This window comes from Antrostomus carolinensis, unplaced genomic scaffold (assembly GCF_000700745.2).
Source record: "Antrostomus carolinensis isolate BGI_N321 unplaced genomic scaffold, ASM70074v2 scaffold3792, whole genome shotgun sequence".
Taxonomy (NCBI): domain Eukaryota; kingdom Metazoa; phylum Chordata; class Aves; order Caprimulgiformes; family Caprimulgidae; genus Antrostomus; species Antrostomus carolinensis.
In genome coordinates, this window is record NW_010298793.1 from 62,453 (window position 1) to 79,255 (window position 16,803).

A 16,803-nucleotide genomic window follows, 5' to 3' on the forward strand; every position below is an offset into this window, starting at 1 on the left:
GGTCTCTGCATCCTGAGGGGTGACAGAAGTATTTCCGTACCCAGTACTTACATCTACTGTTTCTATAAGGCACATACGAAAAAATGGGCATCATGGTAAGATCAAAGAGGTGAAAAATGAAATCTTTGTGGTGTTTTTTGGGGTAAAATACTACATAATAATCAAAACAATGTGGTGCTATGCTCATTAAAATTCTTGCTTTACTGATTGCTGTAGGCTTGCAGAGATGTTCATTTTACTGCTAGAGAAAGACACCACTAATAGTCAGGAATGTAACAGCAGCCCTGAGGAATCCCAGGGTCTCAGGTTCTGTTTTTTAAGTAAAAATAAAGCTCAGTAACAACAAAACAAGTTACTGCAGTGTTACCAACAGATAACTAAGCTCCTCAGAATGTTCTTATAGCTCTTGATAGCAAAAGAGTGAGACATCATTACCTAAAAAGCATTGCATTTCTTGGTTTGGAAAAAAAAAAAAACCACCACCAAACCAAAGCAGTGAATTTCTTCACTGTAGGTATAAACCAAATTTTTAAAATTTAAACATAATCAGCTATAAACTTCGTTTCACTGCTTTTATAGTGGTATGCTGACTCCTCACCCTAATTTTAAGAGTTTAAAAATAGATTAGGCTATTACCTCTGGATTGTCTAACAGAAGACAGCCAAGTTCATAGCAAGCGTATGGCTGGACATATAAGTTGTTTTGACGGCACAGTTCATCTTTAGCAGCTCGCTGAAAGAACTAAAGAAGAAATAAAGAAATAAAGATTGCAGTAATAGATTAAAAGTGACTGATACTTAGAAAAATCCAGAAGTACTGTTCAACTTCAAGCACCAGAAATTATCCCAAATCTAAAATGAAAATACATTAAAAATTTCCAATTGTAGGGATTCGTTAAGCAAGGACCCAGAGGTTTTCACTGACACTACTGTATCAAGGCAAAACTATTTGTCTGGATTTTTACCAAGTAATATATCGACTGTTTCAAGAATTTTCCAACTTTATATTGAAAAAATACTAGATCTAACAATGAACTTTAACATCCAAGATGAAGTACCTGTATTATTTAAGAGATGCTTGCACTTTATGCAGGGGCAAAATTCTTCGGTACGGGCTAATAATCAAACCTCTCAGTATCTAATCGGTCTGGAGGAAAAGCAGCAAATCCATGCTTTTGAAAGGTCAAACTCCAAGTTTTTTGTTTTGTTGTTTTTTGTTGGGGTTTTTGTTTGTTTGTTTGTTGGTTTGGTTTTGTTTGGTTGGTTGGTTTTTGTTTGGTTTTTTTAATTAAGTTTTCTTTGTTGGACACAGTAAATCCGGCAGAGCCAAGAACTTTTCTATTCCTCTTCCCAGCCTCCCCTTTACTCTTGCTCCTACAAGCCACTCTAGCTACCATGTTCATTCAACAATTACTTTTACAACACAGAATATAATGAAGACATGCTAAACAGATTTGAAAAGAACGTGACATACTCTGTTGGAATTCACAAAACAGTCTGATCAACAGCACTGAAAAATAATAGTTTGCTTAACACACTTATTCAAAAATATTTACTGTTTAACAGAATAGCTCGTAAAATACGATTAATGGTGTAAAGTATCATTTAACAACTTACCTGAACAGCATCTTCAGAATTTCCTAAGCATTTATGTATGGCACCAAGAAGCAGATTCCTCAAACCAACAGCTGATGAATCATCAACATCCTGACAAGCTTAATGAAAAGATTCCAGTAAACAAACAAGATGGACTGAAATCCTTCCTTACACAAGAATTGTGGTCTACGGTGACTTTTAGTCTGATGACTAAATTTAACCAGAAAAAGGAGATGCTAGTAACGTTAATATATATATATTTTATTTTTTTTTTAAATACACCCCATTTTGTATGAACCGTATCAAGCAATCTCTTACTCATGAGAACAATTCCTAACAGGAACGAATGGGCTGAAGTCAAAGCCAGTTGGTGTGCTCTTCTCAGAAGAAGAGGAGAATCCATTTCTCTACTGGTCTTTGAAATATCCACCAAAAGGTAAGATTAAGAAACAAGCACGTCCTCCTGATGTTATGGGAAGCTGGGTTGTCCCAGATATTGAAAGAAAAATACATAGTTCAAGTTATCAGGACCAAAGGGCAAGCAGTTCAGACAAAGCTGATTGGTCCTGAACTGAAGCCAAGTGACAGATGCACAAAAATCTGTACTGGACTTAAAAACCCAGACTAGGGTATTTTGGCATCACAATTCTCAGTGAGAAATAAGGCTCGTTTGCCAGACCTTAGGTGGTTCACAATCCAGGGACAGAGCGTACCTTAGCCGAGTAGTGCTCTGTTTACAGGAAGAACTGAACCATGATGCATGTAACCGACTCTAGATGAATCAGGCTCTGTGTGCCAGCTCCGTTAGATCAAGGCTAGTTCCATGAGAAGCCACTTGCACTTGTCTGCGCCGTCACATCCAGAAAGGCCGAGGCACGGGGAGGCCTGCAGGGCTTTTCCTCCCTTTAGAAGGGGCTGAACTGCTGTGCCTGGATCAGTAGAGCTCCTTAACTTCACCTTCTGCCTCATCTCATAAACCCTGCCAGATCTTAACTAGCTCTGCATTCACAACATATTTAATCCACAACCCAAATAAGCCACCTATGAATAACCAAGAGTTGGCTGCGTGAAGTATTTGGACCCTACACAATACACAAGGCTGTCAACTCTCACTTGTATTGCAAGTCTCAAGTTACTTGGCATTTTACTTGCAGAGATACATTTGGAACCAAATTAATTCCTTTATTTTTAAGTCAACTTTTAGCCCTGAGGAAAAGCCTGGAAACTCGCCCCAGCATACTACACTCCAATTGTTCAAGAGAGGAGAAAAAAAATAAAATAAAAAATATCCTCTATCATCATTCTTGAGATAGATATAAGGCACAGCAACAACATTCTCATTGTGCAGAAAATCTTCAACTAGGGACTGCTGATGCAGACACATCTGTCAGTGTCATACCATACAAGCATATCTCTGAATCTGTACTGCTATTTCACATTAAAACACGCACCACTGGCTAGAGGCTTACACAGAAAGATCTACACTGCTTCTGAGTGTGTGGGAGCAAAGCATACACTCTTTACAACCTCTAAAGCTGATTGTTCTAAAGGCAAATGACAGACAAAAAAAGTCCTGAAATTTATTTTTTCATAAGTAAATCTAATTTTAAAGCCTTCACCATTACCTTTGGATCTGGAAAACTAGGGATCTGAATGTAACCCACTGCCATCACACAATTTAAATGGACAAGTTATCTTAAATTAAAAACAGAACAAAACCCCAAAATTAGTCCTAACTCTCATCTTAAAGACTGATAAGTTTTCTTGCTTAACATTAAAATAATGTACAATCCCCAAAAGTTCACAATTACAAAAAAAAAAAAAAGGAAGTATCTCCATGGTAGACAGTTTTTCTTTTCTTTTCTAAATGAGCAGGTAACAATGTGAAACTTTGCAGAATGCAAACAAGACCGACCACTTGGTGGAGGGAGAAGTACTGAAAACTTCATGAGAAACACTGTTACCATAAGCTTCATGTGACAGAGACATCTGGAGACTAACAAAGAGGCAACCATAAAATGCTGCTTTCATTCACCACTAAGATGATCCCAGCAGCCAAGATAAATAGAACCCTTATCATGTCATAGATGACCTCACAAGCTGCATATTTCCAGCTAGAAGAAAACTGATATGCAGAACCAAACTGGTAGTTTTATTTTTTTATTTTGTAGCTAGGTTTAAATGAGTTAAATTTTGCATAGTGACTTGGAACAATATTACACTATTGTTTCATTTTAAACAATGGGCAAACACAACTGATCAAAAAAACCAACTACATGCAGCAAGGCAGCTAAACTTCTCCCAAAAATCTATCAAAATGGAAAAAATGAAGCATTAAGCTGAATCTCAATGGGTCATTGTTCTACTGTTACTCAAACTGTTTTGCTATGACATATGCACACAGGTTTGAATTTTCACGCTACAACGATCAGCTGCTTCACACAACAGAATTAAATTATACACTTCATTTAAAAAAGTAAATAAATAAATCAAGGAACTGTATTATACCTTGGCTCATATGCTGTAAGTTCGAGAGGGAACAATTTGGAAGGGCTTTCCATAAGTACAATACTTCAATGGATGCCAGGACACAGAGCTCTTTGGTCGGCATTTGTTTCCTAAATCTATCTGCCTGCAAAGGTGGGGAGAGAGGGAAGGGAGATCCGTCATCTGTCTTTTTACAGGGAACATAATATTCACAAACAATACAACACAAACAGTAATTCTCATTGTTTCATGAAAGCATCCAACAATTTTATGAAAATAAAGTCAGTGGTAACTTAGCTTAAAGACTTTAAGATGAAAAAAAATACAAAATTTTCAATTAATTTAAGGTCTTACATATTGATCAAAATTAAAGCTTCCTGGTATGCAGCCTAGATTTGTTTTATTGTATTTCATAATCCCAAATACACACTGACCCGATGCTGAAACATTAACATTTGCAAAATTATCAGTTGGGAGATATTTCCTAGACAATTCCTAGCTTTCAAAAAGAACTAAGGCTTTGACAAACAAGACAAGATAAAAAGGAGTGAGAAAGACAAAGCTAGAAGGAAAATTACCAAAGCAACTACACTATCATGTATTTTTATCTTTAATAACTACTTTAGTTGTAAAGTGAATAGCTAATTCACATTTCTTTTGCTAGGTCCTTAAAAGACATGACAGTATTGTTTTTCCACTTGGATCATTCCCACTAATTCTACAGAAGCAACACAGGAAAGAACAGATACATCTTTAAAAAATAAATACTGGTAAAGAATCCAGCAGAATTACCAAGTGTAATTACTGTACTGAAACAAGTCAGCCTATGCTAAACCAAACCTTTTTCACTGAAAATTGTTCAATCTGATTGTTTTTTCTTTTGAAAAGCTTCTGAACTTCCTTGAACACATTCTGAGCACCACTGACATCACCAGTGGCTCCTTGACACACTGTAAGAACACAAACAAAAACGTGTTAACACTACTAGGACATGAAACAGGGGAAAAAAATCAAGATCAGGTATCACATAGTCACAGGAAAAAAGGATCAAGACTGAGGATTTGACAAACATGCAAATCACAACTCTCCTAGGTACTCTCTGTGATGATTAACAAGTCAATACTTCTTTTTCATACCCATTAAAGGAACTAATACCACCCAACCTCTAAGGATTAATTTATTAAATCTTTGCAATACACTGTTACATGACCTGTCACTACACTGACAATCATAACTGTATCCACATCTAGAAGGAGAGAGACAGAGGGAGAGAATATACCCACATACATGTACAAGTGCACACATGCAAGTGTACATCATATAAACAAACAAAATTACGTAAATCAAGTCTGGCATAAAGCTGCATAAGCAGCAGGCAGTGTAGAAGGCACTATGTGCACTAGTAAGTTTCCCAAAACAGCAGCAGAACCTTATCATACCACTGATTTATCTCTTATCCAACACATTGAATATACTCACCTGCTGTTAAATAAGCATAGTAGCACTGCGACCACCTGGATTCATTTTTAAGCCTTTCAAAGGATTCAAATGCATCCTTGAAATTCATCTCTATCATGCTGCACCAACCTAAAAACAGGACTAATTTAACTCCAGAGAAAGCACAGTAATTCAATTTTGGTGTCAACATGACTGAAACACACAGCCTGTTAGGGGAGCTGGAGGTAGTTTAACAATTATACCAATAACTGGTAAAGTTAAAAAGAAAACAAACCTATCACATATTTAAAGCCTGGTTTAAATTTCTTGGAAAATGTTGAATTGTAAGATTCCATACAAAACAATAAAATCCACTTCAAAAGAACAAATCTCATAGACACTGAAAGCTTGCTTTATTTAAATACCGTATTTTGTAGGATGCTGAAACTTACAAAGCTACTACTTGCTCCCTTCTTCTTCCCCATTGTGACAAGATCCCTTAACAAGACATTTAAAGCTTGAAGCAACATACCTTCTCCACTCTATACTTATATACAAATAAAAACCATATAGCATATATTGCTATTGATAGAAGGAAATGAACATGAAATATAGGCCCTGCAAACTGTGAAGCTCCACTAGACCAATTAGTTTTCAGCATAGAAATGGTGACTCCACAGACAAATCAGACAAATTAATTTCTCATTTTAAATAATATTCTGTAAGTGAACAGCTTGCCCCTTGATTCTACAGTCTATTTTCTGATTTTGCATCACCTTGTATTTGCAGAAAACTTTAAAATTGCGAAACATTGTTGAATCCTACTTGCCCAAACAAGACAGGATTATTACCATAATCCATCCAAAACAAAGGCCAGTAACCTAAACCCTTTTTTAAAATACTAATAAAAATAATCCAGTTTGTTTATTGAAGTTACTAGTCTAAACTTGAAAGTGAGCTATTTCTAGTATAAACATATCCAACTTACCTATTTCATATAAGCAGACATGTTGAATCTCTCTTTGATCTGTTGCAAGTTCCAAAGCAGTATGAAATGAGGTCAAGGCACTATTAATTTGACACTATCAAAAGTGAAAAAAGGGGAAAAAAAAAATCAGCTGTCTGAAATTTAAAATGATAATTTGATTTTGGTAAAGAAAACATTCAGATTTCTGTTAATAGGTATTTAAAAATAACTATATGGTTAAAAAAAAAATTAAAGCGTCCTACAGATTGCAGGCTCTGGTCTGATTACATGAAAGAGGCACAACATCCCACTGAGAGGAAAACCTCAAAATTAATTTCTTACTCTAGATTATTTTGAATGAGCTAAAACCCATCACAGAGCTAACAGTCTGAAGGAGAAGGGTTAATATTAATTCAATATACCAGCTCCACACTGAAATTCCTTTGGCCAGCTTCCCTCCTCCCAGCTCCCTCAACCTGATCACTTTTGAAAGGAAGTATGAGCAAATTATGACAAAGCCTTTATTTACAATCATAAATGAGCATCTTAAAGAGGTCCCATAGTGAACAGATTTTTCATATATTTTGTATGCATGATATGAAACATAATACAAAAGCCAAATTATAAGAGACAAGGGAATTAAGAATCACTAATACAAAGCAACTCAGTTTTATATTTAAATAAAACTTGAGACAAGAATGCAAAGTGTTTGCTTGCAGGGCACTAACAATCAGTTCCACCACATGCAACAGTAAAAATTAAAATGTATGATAAGGAACTTCCACTCTAGAAGTCATATAAAAAGAGAAATGTGGAACACCACAGAGTAAAAAAGGGAAGAGGGGGATAATAGAGGATAGTAGCATAATAACAATCACCAGTAACTTACAGCCAGTTCAGATCATCTCTCAACCTTAAAAATCAGTGTCTGCATTCTTTCTATTTGCTATTGAGTCCAAAACCCATTGGTTTTATGCGGTAAGCATTTCTACTCTTATTAGTAATTCCACCTTTAAAAGTCATATTTTTATCATTTGCGAAGAAAGTTTAGCTTTTTGCAAAATAAGGGTATCTATAATGTTTAATTTAATTTATTTTGAACTATTTCACTTTTTTCCACATCCTTCAGTAATCACTTTAAGTAACAGTTAATAAAGAATTCAGGAACGCTGCATGACATGTAAGATGATAAAAGGTATATGAAATAAAAACCACTTTGATAAAATCATTAGTTACCAACAGCTTAGCAAAAAGAGGCTGACAGTTTTGCAAGAAGTAGAATGATAGTTCTTTTGACTACCTTAATTTCTAGTTTTCCCACTCTAGGATGGGAAAGGTGGGGGGTGCAAATCAACTTTTAATTAGTTTTATACATTATACATCCCAATATGGGCTATGCCCATTTTCTAACTACTAAGAAGAAAATTAACCCTATCCTAGCAAAAACCAGGACAAACAGTGTTCCTATATTTGTTCTCACATACAATTATAATAATTTATACAACAGAAGAATCTTTAAGCCAGTCTGCTGGCTAAGCACGTAAGTGAAAGAAACCCATGAAAAAGCAAACCTGCCGCCTACGCAAGTATAACTGAATTCAAAAAATTTCTGCAAAACTCTGCAGGGCTCTGAAGTGATTTATTGTATTTTCTCCTTTGTCTCATCAGGGTAAACTGTTTTAGTTGCTGAGGAACAATTTAACCATAAATCATATATAGAGCATCAAGACAGCACAACTGCCAGCAAGGGATCCACAGCTATACCAACATAAACACTGTACACTCAGAAAAGAAAACTGTGCTTAGACTAAGATGCTTTTTGGGATGACAGAAGAATAGACTACACAGAGAGACAGGTGAGTTATATCAGCCCTCAAAGCTACCAGGGAGCTTAAGCAATGTACAGCTTGTTTACTTTTGTGGCAGCACATTCTCTCCACCACACATTACTCCATTGATGCTGGATCACCCCAACAAAATTTCCTGGAATATAAGTGTTATAAGCCTAGACATACAGAAAAAGTAAAATAAAATAATGTCAGCTTAAAACTTTATCTTTGTGCCAAGAAGTTTAGAAGTTCAGTAAATCTACTTCTGAATGCTTCTGAGGAAAATTTAAAAAATTTAAAAATCCTAACTATTTAGTCCTGTGTGAAGATACTTTGCCTTCTAAAAACCTAAAAATTTCAGAACATAAATCACTTATTTGTAGGGCATTTTATTCCACACAATGACTAATGGCAATTACATCATTCTGTGCAATGCCACACACCAGCCTGAGGCAGCACATGAAATATCGACCACCTAGTAACATACAAGTCCAGTTAGTTAAATATTCAATCTTCTATAATCAATTTCTCTAACTGTCTACATCTCTCAAGTGTTATGACATGTGCCTAAGTTTTCATTAAGCATCAAGCTCAGTAAGTTTCAGTGACATTCCTTAATAATTAAAGTTTCAATCATCTCCAGGGATTGTGACAACATGCTGGAATATGAATTTCTGCTCTTAGCGTTATTCTTAAAATAATTACTATTCATTTACTATTTCAGAGAATAACCAAAAAGAATTGTAAAGTCCAAAAAGTCTGCAAGTATAACATCATGGCTGATGACTGAAATTGATGTTCTTCAGATTTAAAAATACAGACATACACACACTGGTAATTCCTTCAACAGGCATCACTCATGCCTCTCTCTGACATAATACAAAGGTAAAAAAAGATTAATCCATAAAATATGTAATATATAGAACTACAGAATCATAGAAAGGATTATTAAAGCTAATGTGAGAACCATAATCTTACATTTCTTTACTTCAGATTAAAGCCAGAAACACCCCAACCCACCAACTAAGTATCTACAGAGCTTACCGAGCTAAGGTGGCTTCCTGAGTCAACACGTTTCCCCCCAGAGCTGTTCTGAAATCTCAGGACACTTTCTCCCTCCCAGGACCTATCTATTCTAAATCAGCACTATGAATTTGTAAAGCTTTTAAGAAGTCATGCTCATAATTAAGGGGAAACAAAAAAAAAACCCCAGTATCTAGAATGGGACAATTTACACTGAAAGACACTATATGGAAATTTCAAAGCCTGTGTTTTCCATTCCTTAACACCCCCCTCCATTTCTCCTTAGACATGACATAAAATCAAAATAGAGGCATCCTAAAACTAGGATTCTGTATTTTATGGCCTAGAACAAGTAACTACAGAGGCCAGCACAATTCCTGAAAGTAACCCTTTACACTATGAAGCTCTGACAATTTCTTTACTTTAAAGTCATCATTGTGACTTTATTCTACAAAATTAATCTAGACTTTTCAATGCTTACTGTTACTCTTGCCCTCAGTCTATTTTTCCGTACCACACCCTCCCATCCCTGAATAAGAATGATACAGTGATACCAAGGTGTCTACAAGAGGTAATTAGAAAGCAAGAGTACCAGTCAGCAGTATATTTAAGCCTGCAATCTCACTGCACGTTTTCACTAGCCTGCACCCCAGACTCACTGCAGCACACCTGAACGCAGCGCTAGCGTTCTCCCCATCAGCTGGAGGATTTGGTACCTTTTCCTTCCGACTCTTAACATGTACCTGTACCAGCTGAACTCTACAGACCAAGCCTCAGAACCTGAGGGGTTTTTGTCCCAGCCCCAGAGATTACTTCTTTATATATTTACACCCAGACTCTGTTCCCAATCAAAGAGAAGCAATCTTGCCCAGTTCATTATTTGGTCAGACACTTTATTTTTGCTTTATACCCTTACTGCTCTCCACATGAAGCTATCAATCCATTTAGCTATTTGTGAGTGGGGTGATCTGTACTATTTTAAAAAGTAGATGGATTTTTTTTTTGCCACAATACCACACTTGAATAGTTTAAGTCACAATTTTAAAAGTAAATTATTAACATAAGTAAATTAAAAGTTTAAAAGTAACGTAAGTAAATTAAAAATTTAAAGTAAATTATTAACATAATTATAACATTAGACAAGACACATTTACCAAATGGATGGCAACGTTTTTATTTTTACAGTAATAAGAAGAAAGGCCCAAGGGTACAGCCAGAAATTCTGGATTTCAGACCAGTGAGTTTCAGCAGCTGTTATACTAATTACATTTTATAAGAACCCTCTAGACACAAGTATAAAACATTATTCTCACTTGGTTTTAGTAGCTTAAGCTTACATGAAACATCACTATCAGCTTTAGTGGAATGTATTTTAAAGACAGAAAAAGTCAGACATTCACAAAGAAGCACCTGTGAGGCTGGAATACATACCATACAATCAGAAATAAAGCACAATAATAGTTATGTCCATAAAAGCAACTCAAGCGAATTATGTAAAAGTCAGGAAAAATGCTGCTTTTGAAATAGTGTCTCTTAATGTACGCTTTGAAAAAGAGACATTTGATCAGTCTACTAGTGCAACCTTTAGTTTTCTGGTGCACTTTCATTCCAGCTTCCCTAGATCATCCTCCTCTGCGTTCCCTCAACTCATTCATTTCAACAGTCTCCAAATGCTTTCAGATTTCATTTCTGAAAAATACGAATCTGGGAAAAAAGTTGAAAGATAATTCAGTCCAAATTTATAGTACCTATAAGGCTACTTCAGAGAAAACCAAAGTCTGTTAAGGCTTTTATTGACTAATATTAATCCATGATTTCTGGAGCACAAAGCATTATATGGTCACATGCTCTTCATTTGTCTTTCATAGCCCTGTCACTGGGAAATCTTCCCTCCTCAAATGCCTTCCTTGGTCATTTTTTCCTTTGTCTGATGTGTTTCTTACAGTCCAGTCTTGCACTACTGCTTTTGCCTTCTGAACAGTCTCCCTGCCTCCAGGTGCCCATGGCTGAACTTTGCTCCTTACTGTTTCTTTTCTCCGTAGAAAAGGAAAAATACACACATACACATATATATCTCTGTGTGTGGACTGACTCTTGCACCAACTATCTCGCTTCAACCTAAACTTCAGTGTCTACATACAGCACCAATTACTGTACAAATACCCTAAGACAACGAGAACTGTGCTTTGAAACATTACAGTACTCCAGAAAGGGACAGACTACACACAACTGACATTTGTCCCACACAGTGTATTTACACATAGAAACATAAATTCAGTTTATTGACAACTGTGTTTATAATTTTGCCCTAGCTTGCCCTGAAAGTTTGAAGACTCATGTAATAGTTGAATTTTATCCCTCATTACACTAAACATGAAATACCAAGTCATACTCTGTCAATCAACAAATTTACATTTTTAACTGCACTTGCTTTCAGTTTGTAGCTATTCCTAACTATGATTTTTTCCACAAGAATGGAATATGCATGTAACTGAGCAATACTTCAAAACAGCAATACTTCCCAAAGACTGACAGCTTGCCTCTGACAGTGGGATTCCTCAAATCCACTTTTGGTTTCAGGAAGACAACAAAAAAGAAAAACAATATCCAAACCCCATGCAAGAATGTGCCTACAAAATCTGACAGGCCAGAGAAGCATGCCCCCCCAAATTCTGTTACTGTTGCTCCCTCCTTCAAAATATTAAGTTGTATTTGAGAGAGTTAACTGCAAACCCTAGCAAAGAATGACCATTAATACTAAGATCTGGATTAGCTCTTTGAATTATAATGTTGAGATGAAGGGTTTGAACATTCTGGGTTTGTGCTTTTGTGTTGGGTTTTCTTGTTAATGTAACTGCTCTGGAAATATCCTGGTCTGATAAGAGCAGCAGCTAGGAGTTGAATAGTTTGAAGTACTCATCACCATCTTGTATTATCACAGATTCTTAAAGAGTAACTCTGCCAAAAACCACGAGGTTGCTGCAGTGTTTGACTAACACCCACAACAGCATTCACAAACACATTTTCGGTGAATACATTTCTGCTTGGGTCAGAGCTCACCCTTAGCAACAGAAAGCACCCTGGCTTGACCTCTTAAAAGCAAAAGCAGTTATTTAAGGGAAATGATTGCAGCAAATTAGCCGTATGTGAACAATGCATAAAATGAAAAGGGGAAGATAAATGCTGTGAACTCAGCAGATAATGCTCAGATTCTAGCTTGACAAGCAAAAGTGAAATAGCTATTTATACCACAAGAAACTCATGAGTGACCAAAGGCACTTCCTTTTAGAACAGAGCTACAAATGTATCAAGCAGCTGAAAAAGAACTTAGAAGTGCCATTAATTTCAATAGAAGTAATGAAAGACCAGGTGAGGCGTATGAACGTGAAACTAAGGAATTAATCCTTTTTTCTTACCCATCTTTCCATGCATCTATCTCTTTACTCACAATTTTCTGAAGCTTGTGCAGTTCATTCACATCAGAAAAACATAAAATAACAAAGGGTAAGGAGGAGAAATCAGTCAAAAGCAAGAAAACATGCAATACCTCTAATCGCTGAATCCTTCCCTTGAAGAACATGAATAGAGAAGAATTCGGATAAGCAGATTCCTTTTTTGCAAGAATTTCTTTTGCCTCTTTCAATCCCGCCTTGTTATCGCTGCCATCAAGGGCAAAAAAGGGACGAACAACTGTGTGGTACCACAACAGAGCCAATCTAAAAGAAACATAGGAGTAAAAAGGATTACAGCTCATGAACTGAAATTGAAGGATACCATTCTACACAGGCAAATTTTTTAATTATTCTGAAAGACAAAGAAAGATATGAAACTTTTCTTATACAACCTGGCTTTAAAAACAAACACAATACTATTGCCATACATCAACATACTCCTAAACTGCACCTGAACATACAACTCAATGCACATTACCCAAAGGTAAAGATCAAGCTTAAATCATCAAAGCAGTCAAGCCTTTAGAATACTATAGATTTAAAAAAAAAAAAAAAAAGCCATGGGAAAACTTCAAAAATTAAAGAAAGAAAAAAAAATCCAAAAACAAAACCAACAACAAAACTAAACACACATCAGATGACACACTTGAAATCAATGTCAAACAGAAAAACATCCGGTGTTCAGAAGGGCAGACATCTACATGACCTACATTGTGCTTTGCCCCTGTTTCCAGGAGCAAAGACTTCCAAGACCATGTGAAGGAGGTAACACTCCCAAAAATACTGTTTTTCTTCTCCAGAAAGAAGAAAGAACAAATCAACAAGAACTTTTAATGTTAAGCTTTCTTAACCAATCATAAATCCAATTCTTCTTCCCAAGCAGAAGAGACTTTAGCTCTTCTAAGCATTCCTGGCTATCCCTTCACGTGATAAAAAGACCTGAATGCAGTATAAAGGCTTGGGAAAAAGAGTACTCAAAAAATATTCCTCTAAAAAAGACTATATGGGAACATCTAAATTTACTCAAATGCTAAAATTCAAAATAAACTGGAAAAGATCTTTGGTTAATAGTAAGGATAAAGAGCTAGGTGAGATCAATGACTCATATGAAATAGCATGCTCTCCATAGCAGAGAATAGAACTCAGGTACTTTCCTCAGCCTTCAGGGGGTGCTTTCATTTACTCTGCTGCCATATGAATCATTAGACATTAGAATAGAAGGTACTGAAGAATACAGCAAAATACTGACACAAACCCCAAATACATGTAAATAACTAACAGCAGAGAGATCTCATGCACTAGTAAGTGATGAATTTACTAAACCATCACATGTTAAATAACAAACTACAAGTTTATTTTACCTGCTGTTGTTTCCTTTAAAGCAACACGACTTTTTGGCTTTGACTTTTTTCCAGTTACTTACTTTTAGTACTAAGTTATCTACCAAAGCATTTCAATATAGCTACTCACGTAGCTAAAGGGGCCTTCATGTCCTTACTTTCACTTGCATACATCAGTGAAGAAAGCCCCTGTAGGCGGTCTCCAGGAAAACCCAGCAGGTTGATGATTTTGAGCAGGTTTGGGGGCACCATGGATATGCAAAGATGAAAAAGTCCATATCCAAAGCTAACAGCACCTTTCAGTCTGTTTAGCGAATCCTCCGTTACACCTTCTGCAGCAATATGATTATCATTTGCAGCATCAGAAGTCAAGGATTCCTGAGTTGTTTTCTTCTGATATATTTCCTGAAGTGTATTAATGTCCGTATAGCACTTATTGTAAATTTTCCAGGCTTTTCGGAGTATCCACCCACCTTTTATGTACGCTAAAAATGAAGGAAAAAAAAATAATTCAAGGACATATTTCAGGAGTAAAATATAGTAAGTAATAAATGCTATTTCACAAATCCAAGGATGCTCTCTCTATCTGCATTAACGTACTGCATAAAGGATTTTGCAATCACTACTGCTACCTTGAGAAGGTCTGTCTTTCATACTGGGCACTAAAAACTTAAATGCTTTTCAACCAGAGACTTTAAAACAGCATGCAATACAAAGGGACTTCCCTTCAGCTATGTAGCAATGCAACTGCCAGAAAGAAAGAAAGAAATCAAAAAACTTAATGCTGGCTTCTGCTCTGCTATACAGTGGAGATTAAATGGCTGCCTGGCAAAAAGAGAGAAGCAAAACTCAAGAGATTACACCTCTCAAGCCCAAATGATGTTCAAACATAGCTGATGGGAAAACACTAAAAAATCCCCTTCCTTTAGGTTAGATAATAAGATTTCCAACATCATCATTTCCCTGCCTCTCATACGAACACAGCGCCTTATAATTAAGGAAAAAAATAAAATAATGCATAAATTTTATGTTTTTAAAACATTTTTCTGTTGTCTAACTTCCTCAATTTCAAAAGCAAGCTGGCTACCTAATTTCCCTAGAAATCTGGTCTTGAGCATTGTCAGCTGAGAACGGAGAATTCTCAGTCTCATCGTTCTCTTCATAGCAGGGTAAAGAAAAGCACGATACTAAAAGATTAAGATGTTCAATTTGCCTATTTACACAGCATTCATCTTGGTAACAGCAAGTGGACACAGAACAGACTTGTACATGTTAATCGTAAAAGCAGGCACCAGCACTTTGTCTGTGACAAAGCCATGAGAATTAGGAACTGCAGTGACAAAGGAGTTAACTAAAAAGGAGAGAAAATAAAAGCATGGCTATAGCAGCAATGCTCTAAACTGGTATCACCAAATTTGCAGAGATCAGTGTTATAACTGATGCCAGAATTAGATCATAACAGGTGGGGTGTGTCAAAGAGAAGGAAAATGAAGGAAAAATACCAAACCACTCTTTATAAGCCTTTGACATCTTTGACAAAATCCTTCCAATTACCAAAAAAAAAAAAAAAATTCTATAGAAAACATCATCACTGACTAGACTACCTCTTTTTGGATTCCTATTGTATGAAAAGGGGACGAGGCTAGTTTGATAGTCTTAAGAAATCACCCTGAGAAAGATGGTAAAATTTGTATTCTCAGTTGTGACAGGAGGGTTTTGCCAACATGAACTTAAAAAGTATTAAAAAAATTAATCCTCGATCTTGAGCTCCATATTAAAGTGTTACAATTAAAAATATAAACCCCCACCATGATTCAGCTTCATTACAAAACTAATGTTACTTCAATTTTAAGCAGTTAGGTCACTTTTTGGCCGCATAGAATATTTTAAAAGTTATGTGGTTCACCACAAGCTGGATGCTCATACAACTATGCATAGCAATGCAGCAGACAAATAAGGAAAAATCCACATTTTACTTGTCCTGCAGATAACATTTCTGCTAATAGTTAACTACTGTGTTCCGATGTATGCATCAAAGAAAGGACATGAAGTGGAAAAAAGCATCGTTTTAGCCTTTAGTTCCATTAGTGTGCCGTCATGAATAGTACATTAACACAGCATAACTCTAACAGATTTGCTACACTAAGATAAAACAATCTAACAAACAAAAGTAATTTCTGACTTTTTAAACACAAAAATTAAATCAAGCCCAATTGCTGAGCTGATTTCCCAATATCATCTTCTGAAAGCAGGCAGACCCATGACAGCAATGGTAAATACCAGGAAAGGGCAGTTCAACATTGCTGTGGGAAGCCAATATACATTGCCGTGTTACTAGCTTTACAATGAAACTATTTCTAATACATCCATGAAGGTGGAAAGAAAAATCTGAAATGTGTTAGGTATATAAGAAAGCAGCTTGCAGGTCATCATATGCTTCTTGTCAAACTGTTCCAGGAAGAAAAACACAAGAAACTTTTCACCTTATCCACTGATGAGACATATTTACCTGCCTCTGAGGAATGCTTTTTTTTTTTTTTTTTTTTTAAATTAGTCATTTCAATAATCTGGTTGCTATTTCTGTACAGAAACATTATAAAAACAAAAGATGTTTATACATAACCAGAACAATAATGTACTCAAAAAACTGAAATAAAAAAACTGGATCAAACG

The 16,803-nt window shown here is 35.9% G+C and overlaps 1 protein-coding gene across 1 annotated transcript in view; it reads right to left on the bottom strand.

Moving 5' to 3' along the window:
- TTC39C (tetratricopeptide repeat domain 39C) overlaps window positions 1-16,803 on the bottom strand; it is a 24,475-nt gene that overhangs the window by 3,575 nt on the left and 4,097 nt on the right. Inside the window, exons 4-11 of the mRNA XM_010162550.1 lie at window positions 14,261-14,615; window positions 12,886-13,054; window positions 6,508-6,601; window positions 5,562-5,669; window positions 4,923-5,032; window positions 4,104-4,227; window positions 1,617-1,714; window positions 637-741 (exon numbers count right to left, since the gene is read on the bottom strand). Coding sequence (XP_010160852.1) covers window positions 637-741; window positions 1,617-1,714; window positions 4,104-4,227; window positions 4,923-5,032; window positions 5,562-5,669; window positions 6,508-6,601; window positions 12,886-13,054; window positions 14,261-14,615 — 1,163 coding nt within the window. The remainder of the gene's footprint in view (window positions 1-636; window positions 742-1,616; window positions 1,715-4,103; window positions 4,228-4,922; window positions 5,033-5,561; window positions 5,670-6,507; window positions 6,602-12,885; window positions 13,055-14,260; window positions 14,616-16,803) is intronic.